Here is an 11,040-nt window from a genome sequence, read left to right as displayed (position 1 = left end):
TCTCTCTCTCTCTCTCTCTCTCTCTCTCTCTCTCTCTCTCTCTCTCTCTCTCTTTTTGCAATGCTAGGGAATCAAACACAGGGCCTCATGTATAACAGGCAAGTGCTCTTCTACTGAGCTACATTCCCAGCCCTTAAATTGAACATTTTAGGGAAAATACACTTTGGCTCAGAGTTAGGGCTTAGTAACAGGCCTGAGGTTTAAATGCTGGCTCACATACTCTGAGTCTGTGAACCTGGGCAAGTTATTCAAGCTCTATAGATTTCATTTCTTGAATTCATAAAACGATGAGGATAAAAGTGCCTGTTACTATCTCATAGAATTGTTATGGGGATGTTGTTATATAATGAATATAAGTGCAGATAATATGATATTTTAAGTAATAAATATTAATCATTCTTAAGAAAAATATGTAATTGCATAATCAGATGAAGGCCGGGCAGGTAGTAATCTAAACTCAAACTTCATTTCACAGCATGATTTCTTATTGTATCTATGTCTTTTACAATACGTTGGAACTCAGTAAAGCTGTTTTCTAAAGATGTTTGTGAGAAAGGTAAAGGTTTTCTTAGGTTGCCTCCTCTTCTTGAAGTGCTCATCCATATCCTGCCTTAATATTAACAGTGTCCTCAGCTTTTCTCACTCAGTGTCACCTAAACATGTCATTTACTTATCACACTTCTTTTTGTTCATTTATCCTAAAAATAAGAACAATAGTAAGCCAGAACAGCCATTTTGTTAAAAAATGCATAGCTAGACAGATCTGTGATCCTTATGGGTAATAATCCATCTGTTATGGAACTGGATCAATTTGTAAATTAAATTGATTAATCTAAAAGGGGGGGGAAAGGTCTTAACTTTTCCCACAGTAAGCATTTTCTCAAATGGATTTTCCTAAAAAGATTTGGAAAAATTCAATTATCTGTTTTGCTTCCTCCCTTTGCTAAACCCAGAAAGAAGGCCAAGTATCTATTAAAAAGAGAAGTGGGTTGCATTTATCCTTTAGGATTCTATAGGGCCTGATTGCTCTTGGAAGTTCTATATTTTCTACATGGTGTAATGTTAAAACCTTTTGATTACTACCAGAGCATTTCTACTACTCACAGATTAGTATATACATTACCATGTTTGAATTATTTTCTGCACTTAGTTCACTTTACTGTTATTTTCATCTTGTCTGATCACAAAAATTCTCTTGATGATTCTCCTAACAATGTGTGATTGGAATAATAACTTCACATGTTGAAGAGTTTTGTGCTGCAGCTGAGAGGCATGTAAATACAAGCTGCTTATTTGCAAGAAGCTTCCAGATTTGCAATATGATTGCTATGGAAACCACATAATGAAAACCTTATAACCATCTGTGTGGTTTGATGGATTTTACTGCATAGCTGAGCTGTTTTTGTTTACTGTTATTAAAATGTTGAATGGAATATATTAACCCATGAACATTGACTATTTGAGGTATTAATTAGTATTATATAATGACATCGTGTCTCCACACCAAAATAAAATGTGCTTAACAATAAACCTAAATGAAACAACATGTGAGAGTATATATTTCTAACACATTGTGAAGGTGATTATTGCCTAGAATTCTGGTCATTTGTTCGTACGTATTTTTTTAGTGGCTTGAGGAGCTTTGCTCTGCTGATAAATGAATATGTTAGGATTTATTTTCATGACTTTTGAATTTATTGGTTCACTCAGTATTTAGTGAACATCTCCTTTGTGCTAGGTTCTCGTTGAGATTCAGTATGAGTTTTCCCCCCAAGATTTAAAAATACACACCAAATTTGATTTTATTGTATTTTATCTGGAAGCTGCTTATATTGTTAGCCCAAGATAAAATGAGTTGTTTGAATATTATTAAGAAAAAATGATGTATGAAATGCAGAATACTTTTGCTGAAAAGGTATAATTACTAGGTTTGACATGGGAAAAGGAAATGTTTTTAGTCTGCACCTTATGCTCTAAAATGCTGCTTATTAAAGAACATCTCAAATGAACTTCAGCTTGGATATTTTACAATGAATATTGATGCTTAAGTAAATATTATTAATATCATGCTGATAATTTAGGAATATATTTCTTAGGGACAGAGCTCTCTGACACCAATAATACAATCTTTAGCATACATTATAATTTCTTAAATTTAAAAAAATTTATATTTGATGGAGCTTTATTTTATTCACTTACTTATATGCAGTACTGAGAATCAAACCCAGTGCCTCACACATACTAGGCAAGCGCCCTACCCCTGAGCCACAACGCCAGCCCTAATTGCTTAAATTTTAGTAAAAATAAATTTGTAATGATATTTTAAACAAATTCATTGCTAACTTTTTCAAGCAACAGAGCTTTCTTCTTTAATTGTTATAATTAATTTTTCTGATATTTGGAGCTGACTTTCTGATATTTGGAGAATATTGTTTACTATATTGTTGCAGTTATAGCTTTTGTCTAAGGGCAAATGTCCTTACCTCTTTTTATATTTATTCTTATTATTGGATTTTTGACCAGACTGGAAAGGGAGTGAGTGCTAGGGATAAAGAAAGTGTAAAAAGTAAGTAGAACTTTCTACTTCACCTTTTAAAAAATAAACTATCTGTAAAGTGAGTAGGTTGGACCGACTGTAAATGTCCCTTCTACTTTTAAAGTTTATGTGAAAGTAGCCTATTAAACCATTTGTGACAACTAGTGTTTGAGATTTGGCATAAGTGAGGTAACTGTTCTTAAAGAGAAAAATACCATATTAAATTGCCACCGTTAGGTTCAACAATATGGGTAAAGCACCAAATATTTCCATCTGTTTCTTGTATTGGAGCTTTTATTATTTTGTTTGAATTGAATTACATAAACTCAAAACAGTTTTATTTGTCTTGTAAGCACAGTAACTCTCAAACTTGATTTAAATGTGATTTTGATTCATCACCACTTAAACTCTCCAGGAGACGCCTAAGTATACATCTGCAGTCCTGACTTCTCTACCACACGTTACAGTTGCCCTTGCACGTTAAATCCCTCCTGTCAAAAACAAACTGCTGTGTTCCCCCACCACAGCAGATTGTCTTGGCTCTTCTCTTTTTAGGAATGACATGTCCCGAAACTCAGTCAGCTTAGCTCAGAGCCCAAGTCATCCACAGTTGTTCTATTTTCTGCCTGTCCTCCACACTCAGGCAGGAAGGCACAAAGCTTATCGATTCTGGTTCCTCTACCTCTCGAAACCATCTCCTTCTGATTTTTTTCTCTTCTGCCTCTGCAGTTCAGGACTTCCTTCCCCTTTATCTAGATGCTCCCCCTGCCCCACCCCGCCCCCGCTCCTCCAGGCTGACACAATGAGCTCAAATGATCATTTCTGAAGCAGAGTTTCAGTCCTGGCCCGTGTCTGCTCCAGAACCTTCTAGGGTTCTCACTACCCACCAAATCGTAGTCCAAAGTCTTTTAACTAGGTATTCAGGGACCCTCAATAACTAGTCCAAACCAGTAGCATCTCCTCCCATTGTGTGCTCTCCTTCATTCCCACATTATTTAGTCACTGAATGTGAGTGTGCCTTGTTCTTTTAAGTTCATGGCTTTCTCTGGGTGTGGAAATAGCCTTCTTTTCGTCTCTCCTTATTTAAATTCTCTCTACCCCACAGGCCTTCTTGGCATTCCCCAGTTTGGAGGTTTCTCCTCTGCACCTCTTCAGTGCTGGTGTGTACTATTTGTCAGGTTTAGGTTCCTTTAGCCCACTTTCATTTATATCCTGTCTTCTGTCCCCTTGACAGGTCAGCTTCCTGAGGGCGGGAGTTTATTACCCTTGTCTCCTCAGCAAATGCCCCTCTTTACTGCTAGTTAATACTCAGTGAAAATTGAACAATTGATCTCTATAAACTCATTTCTATAAACTGATTGGCAGTTTATAGAAATTTGGTTTATTTAATAGACATGCTAACTATATTATGTATATTGCATATTTTTCCTTAAAGTTTTGGATTTTTCTTGAAATTATGATTTTTTATGAATCCAGTTTTTCTCTGGCATGCCATTTATTCCTAAGTCCTGTCCTAAGTATTTCTAAGTTATGTGTAAATCCTTAGATGGGGAAAGTGGTAATGTAATAGATATATTTTTAATATAAAAGAATTGACTATTTTGAATATGTTTGAAGTAATGCTTTGGTTCTGAATAATTCGATTCTGTTGTTTAGTGTTAGATTATTGATAGAGAAAAGGAAGGAAGGAAGGAATGTGATGGACAATGTGGAAAGAGTATAGACTACAGCACTGATTATAGGTAGGATATAGAACATGGACTTTAGAATCCCGACCTTAAGTTTGAATAACAAACTTTAGAAGTTACATCACTGTTTGAATCTCAATTTACTCATCTGTAGAAGGAGGATTTAAAAACTATTTATCTATAAAATCTTATCTCCCATAGTATATAACATATGGTAGGTGCTCGATATAATTTGGGGAGAATTAGTTGGAAAGATGAGGACCCTTCTGGTATCGTCCTGTGTAGATTAAGCCAGAAAACATATGAAAGTGTCTGCTACTCAATAGATGCCTTACAGGCTACATGTATTGTATATCATGCATTTTCTCCTTGCTATATTGATATTTTAGGAACGATGATTTTATCAGTAATATTTCTGTCACACAGTATAATGTAGCTTGTCAGTATAATGCTGAATGTTATTTTATTGGATTTAAGATGGCTCCAGATGAATTTCTATTAGTATTTAAAACAAAATGTGCAGTGTATTAGTATATATCTTAAATTTTGTCAAGCCAATGTGGGAAACCTCAGTAAATCTGCTATTGAGAAATAGCTGGCAGTTTATTTATACCTTGTTAGATTATCGACAGAGGAATATGAATCTTGAGTGGTTTCATTTCTTTTAACAATAATAGTTACGTGTTATGAACTTTCGTTTTGCCCTAACAGTGGGGTGAGTTCTGTGTGGTTATCCCAGAGGAACCCCTTCAGTGTGCTGTTGGTTTTTTTTACAGAGGAGGAAGAGGACAACGCTTCTGTGAAAATGGAAGAACAAAGGAAGATGAGTCAGGAAAGTGTGCATCACACCTCAGGTAATGATTGTGCAGCTTCCTGGCAAAGCTTTTTTTTAAAATTTGTTTTTAATTTTTTTAAGCCACTTTCTCACTACTCTAAAGACATTTACACAGCTCCCAGAAGTTGGCTTGTTTGGTCTGGATATCTTACCGCTGATAAGCTGCTTAGTCCCATTTAGGATGCATGAAAACCACTTGAGAAGGATTTATAAAGTAAGCCAATTTATACAAGGTATTCCTTCCTGAATTACTTTGTAATGACTCAATTAGCTTTCATTTCTGCACAAAGGAGATTTAGTTGCATAAATTAGCTTATCATCATTGAGGAAGTGTCACTGCTAAAGGACAGTTTATAGATACAACATGCAGTTGCTGTCAAACCTATAAGAATGTAATATAGACATCTGTGTATACTTTGTGCTTGAGCAGAACAGACTTCTGCCATTCAGAGACTAACAGGGGACAACAAGTTGCCCAGGGGACTGGCAATGTAGACATCTCTGAAAAGGTCAACTTGACACAGGCTCTGACAATCGACCCACAGCTCTGTCTTCTTTGATAAAAATCAGATAAACTTAAGACCGCTAATTGATCTGCAGCCTGTTTAAATGTTGGCCATGCATATCTTCATTGCATATGATTAGCACAGAAAGCAAATGAATTGGGTAAGAAATGCCAGAGTCCAGTGACAGCAGCTTAAAAATTGGAAAAGGACACTGTTGGCCTGGAAGACTAGGAAGGATGTTCCCCTTATCCATTTCCACTTGGCACATGGCCCCAGGTACTAATTATGACTGAGGCTAGAAAAATAACTGCACACGCTGTATACGGAATCACATGATACGAACCACTTTTCTTGCTTGTTGTTATTTCCAAATAGCAAGAGATAAACCATATCTGTAGTGCAAGCATGAGGTTAGTTTTGATAAACCAGCAATTATTTTACATGGAAAGAAGAGAAGAACTGCCTTCTTATCAGGACTTTACACCTCTTCATAGCCACATGTCAGCTGGGGCAAGGTCTGCCCTATCATCCCTCGGTCCTGCAAAGAGCTGGAGCTGGGGTCACCTTCCCCTCTCTGATATGTCCATACATCACTCTTTCAAGCTGTCAGAGGAGGGTGGACAAGAAGTGTATGTTCAGGAAGTAGCTTTCCAGAGGCCTTCCTACTGTGACATGTGGAAAGGAAACAGAGGCCTGATTCCGGACCTGGACAGGAAGGCAGGAGCAGGTTGCTGCAAAAGCTTTTGGTTTGCTTTTTTCAGAAAGGAAGCAAGGACATAGTCATTAGATGTGAACACTCCCGTCCTGTAAAATACAGCTATAAAACACAGAGGCTTAGTGAAACCTTGAGGACTATATTCAATAGTAACTTAAGTATATATGTTTTGGGTTATGGATCGTGAGGCTTCTGCCAAAAGCATGTAGTTTTCTTTCTTTTAAATATCAATACAGGAATAGAAGGTAGACACATATAGATAGATACCCTTTACACAGATACAAATATTTTGGCTTAAAGCAATTGGATTTCTCAAAAATGCCATTTTCAAAAAATTAAAAAGAAACACCCTTAAAAATAACCATCTCCCCATTTTTTGCCTTCAAAGGTAGAAAAAAAATTACATTTTGCTCAAAGGAATGCAATAAGTAGAACTAGCTTTACATGCCATAGCTATAAAGTACTGCAATAATTCTTATCTTTAGTGACATGAAATTCTTTTCAAGCAACAGTTTTAATGCTTTTGCATAGCAGTGACCTTTGCTCATCCCTAGGCTGTCAAAGACTAGAAGCTTGTTTGCCATGCAGAGCAGTGAGTTGACAAGGGTATTACTATCTTGCTGAGCATCACATGACATGAACTTCTAACCTTACTCAAGAATGTTATATATTTTTCACATTGACTGATTTTCTTGGGAAAAAAAAAAGACTGGTCTAATGTAAAATATATAAGTAAACACAAAGATGATCTTATATTTTTTCAAGTTCCTTCGTGTTCAGGTTTATATACACAACACACACACACACACACACACACACACACAATCCCATTTGCTTCTTTTTTTAAAAAACGCTGTAAATTATTTCTAAAATAGTTTTCAAACCTATAACAACCAGGGAGAGATTCTTCATTATCTTATTATGCTATTTTTCATCCATTGTCATCATGTTTTTAAAATCTTGTCATCTGTGCAGAAGTATCTCCAATGTTTACATGTTTAGTTTATACAAACAATTCATAACAGTTCTGTTATCTTTGCCCAATGGTCTGTTTATGTATGTTTTTAAAAGCAGAAGCAAGTACATTGTTTAAATCCTTCACAAGCTGGCTAATTTATTTTTTGTTTCTTACTTTCTCTTTTAATCATCCATACCTCTCAGGATAAGAAACATAATAAGGTGATTTTTTTTTCCTTTGTAATTTTGACAATATAGATCATGATGTGAGTAGCATAAAAAAATTAATCCATGTAGTAAAAACAACTGAACAGAATTAACTTGTATTTTAGAATGTGTGTTTATCACATTATGTTCTATTCTATAAAAATACATCTTACATGGGATTTTTCATTGTGAGGGTGAACGATGTTAACTTTTGTGAAGTACTGTGCTTTTTGTACTACATTTATACTTAATTTTTATCCATGGATATTTAAGCACAATCAAAAATTTAAAAAGTAAACTAGAGGAGGTTGCTGTTTTCCAAAACCGGATAATTTATAATTTTTATGTCCATATTTCATATCAAGAATTTGAACATTATTTTCCTGAGGAGAAAGAGACTAAAAAACATATACTCGCTTAGCTGTGATATTTCTACTTTATAATTCGTATTGCATGCTGAAGCAGATAGGATAGTAAATCGTATGTATGTGTGACATAAACAGATTATTCTTTAGCAGAGCTCACATATGGGACACAGAAATGAGGTTGGTCTTTGGGTAACATCATCATCAAGATTATAGAAAGCAAAAAAAAAAAAAAAAAAAAAGATTATAGAAAGCACAGTTGAAAATGCATCTTTTCCCTAGTATTGCCAAATCGCTGGCTCCATCGCCTCTTTACAGCAGTGAGGTTTAATGAAATGCTCATGATGCACATCTAGGGAGAGATGCATCTTGCACACGGTGGGGGTCTCTCTTCCCCTTGCCTGCTCCTGTAACTCCCATTAGTGTTAATGGGAGTTTCGCCAAGTGCATCGAGGGGAAGAGAGACCCCAAAGTGATAAGGATTATGTGTTAGAAATCACCATACACTTTTCTTTTCTTTCTTTCTTCCCCACCCCCTCTTGAAAATCTGTTAAATGAAGAAACTATCATGAGCGAATCCGAAAAAGGGAAGAGCAGTCTGGACAGCTGAGGGACCCATTGGGACGTCACAGCTAAGCCAAAAACCTCTCCTCTAGCTTTTAGCCAAAGTTTTGTTTCTTCCACCTTTTTGGACCAAGCCTAAGACTGAGCAGCCTGGGGAACACACTGGAGCCTTGAGTGGGGAAACCAGTTATTTAGATCCTTTTACCTCCCAGCCAGTTGCTGTGGGGGAGGGCCTTGCATGTGAAATGATGTCATTCCCCTCTTTGCTCTAATTCCTTGACTTTTCAACTGACACTGACGGACTGCAAAGGGCGCAACATTTGACCCATTTAGCAGTTGATTTAATCTGACTAGAATGTTTCAACTTCTAAATCTCTATTTGTCTAAATAAGTGGTTTTTAAAGGAAATCAGTCACTTTATTATTAAGTGATTTTTTTTTTCTTAAAAAGAAAGAAATGGACAATATTTGGAGAGATCTGGCCAGTCGGAGTGCCCTCTAGTGTCCATTGATAGAATTTACTTAATATATGCTTTGGGGGGGAAATGTAATGAAGGGTGGCCACAAGCATTGTTAGTTCTTGGTTGGATTCCCAGGCTTGTATACATCCCTGCTGGTATCAGTGATGAGTGCTCAAATACTAGTGTGGAAAAGCCAATAAGGTGCCTGTCTCTCTCTGTCTGCCTTCCTCTTTCCCTCCCTCCTCCCATTGTCCCTCTCTAGCTTGGAATTCTTAGAAAATGGGAAAGACATTTACTAGGGGGGTTTTGCTAGGTTGTATATTTTTCTAGTCCTTGTTTATTTTCTTCCTATATAAATGAAGAGTGACATCCTATAAATATTCCAACTCCATGTTATTCATACCCTCTTTTTTGGTTTTAGTAATTTTTAAGATAGTAAACGATTTTAAATTTTTCAAATAAAGTTAACACTTTGTATAAATCAGAAACCACATCTAATAGGATGAGCACCCTAATGGCATGCTAATGTGACTAGTTGTATAGGAATTGCCAGAAGCCTGCTGTTTGAGAGCCATAGAACAAAACTAAGATGACAACCCAGATCCAGCATGTGTCTCCACAGTTGTCCCCTCAGAATCCAAAGACGACATTCCAATGATGGCGGTTGTCAGCACGTATGTGTTCTGCCTGGCTAGTGAATACATGGACATCTTATTGATATTACTTGCATTCTTTTTGCATTAACTCATCAAAACTCAATTATCATGAAATTAAAAACAGGAAGCAGTTCTCAGTGTAACAAAAGCATCCAGTGTATTTAACTCTGTGCTGTGTTTCAGGAGACCCACATTGTATCAGTGACAAAGCATTTATTACCCGGTTTATTGTGGTATTACAGAGCGGAGAGCGCTAAATAATCAATCAGTTAATGGTCTGTATGGCAGTTTGAGCACATCACATCCATTGTGCTTATGCTAGTAGAAGGATGAGCTGATAACTCCAGTGTATGTTGCATGTTTATTCAGAGCCTAATGTCTTAAACTGGGGCTGACAAAAATCTGGTGAAAAATGCAGCTTTAGCTTTGGCAGTTTCAAAGTTGCTGAAATGTTTTAAGACAACTTTGAGAGGCTTTGGGTACAAATATCCCCAAGGAAAAGAGCTGTAATTACGCTTATATTATTTGCAGCTTTAGATTTTAGGATTTAAAAAAAATAAAATTGGATCCCTAGTTTTGATTGCATTAGCTCTTTTGTTGTGGTTGTTAAAATATCCCAAATGCTGTGACATGGTTATTTCACCACGTGTTTGTCCCATCACCATGGGTATTGCTCATTATGAAGTATGGCACACTCTCTTCCAAACACATTGTGGATGGGCTTAGGTTAATCATATAAAGTAAGCAGGAAGCAACTTGTAGGTGATGTGTTGGTGAGAACATGCTGTCACCACAGGTTTTAAATGAAAGGCAGAAAAAGGATAAAGGACATTAAAAATCTGAACTTTTTGAAAATGATCTTAATTAGATGATAGTAATAAAAAGGAGGATTCTTGTGTGTGTGTGTGTATAAAAATGTTTCTTTGACTCAGGACAGAATTTTTTAAGACTGTTTTGGTGGTCGGGGTGGACTTTTAATTTCTGTTGGTTTATACTCTCTTACTTTCTTTTTCCTAGGTGATAAAAGCACTGATTACGCTAATTTTTACCAGGGTCTGTGGGACTGTACAGGAGCACTTTCTGATGAGTTGTCATTTAAGCGTGGTGATGTGATTTACATTCTTAGCAAGGTAAGAAGTTACCCCAAATGACAACTGTAAAGGGGAAATACGCAGCTCGATTTATATGCATTTGGATTTACAACATGAGGGAAAAATGCCAATTGGAATTCTTCTAGGTCCTAGTTAACAATTGGGAGTTCACAATAATTAATTATTTTGTCAAGTGAAATATAATCAAATTTTAAACACAATCAGATAACAGGATTCAACTTAACAGTGTGTTTACCTATCACTTTAGCCTTTGGCTTCCATCCACCCACTGCCTTCTCCAGAACAATGTGCTTATGTGAAAGTTAACATTGGAAGGTATTAGGTTATTTATTATGTTTTTCTTTCCTCTTCCTTTTTATTCTTCTGTGTGCTTATTCTGATTTTGTCTGCCATTCACTACTGGAAACACTGTGTTTATAGAACAAGTTTTTCATCTTTA

The 11,040-nt window shown here is 36.2% G+C and overlaps 1 protein-coding gene across 6 annotated transcripts in view; it reads left to right on the top strand.

Moving 5' to 3' along the window:
• Skap2 (src kinase associated phosphoprotein 2) overlaps positions 1-11,040 on the top strand; it is an 84,481-nt gene that overhangs the window by 28,250 nt on the left and 45,191 nt on the right. For all 6 annotated transcript variants that reach the window (XR_007341667.1, XR_007341666.1, XR_007341668.1 and 3 more), the window contains exons 3-4: positions 5,001-5,078; positions 10,507-10,619. Coding sequence is in view for 2 of the 6 variants with exons in the window: in XM_048786375.1 (XP_048642332.1) it covers positions 5,001-5,078; positions 10,507-10,619 (191 nt within the window). In the remaining 4 variants the exon portion in view is untranslated. The remainder of the gene's footprint in view (positions 1-5,000; positions 5,079-10,506; positions 10,620-11,040) is intronic.

Source organism: Marmota marmota, unplaced genomic scaffold (genome assembly GCF_001458135.2).
Source record: "Marmota marmota marmota unplaced genomic scaffold, marMar, whole genome shotgun sequence".
Taxonomy (NCBI): domain Eukaryota; kingdom Metazoa; phylum Chordata; class Mammalia; order Rodentia; family Sciuridae; genus Marmota; species Marmota marmota.
This window is presented reverse-complemented; position numbering and strand designations above follow the sequence as displayed.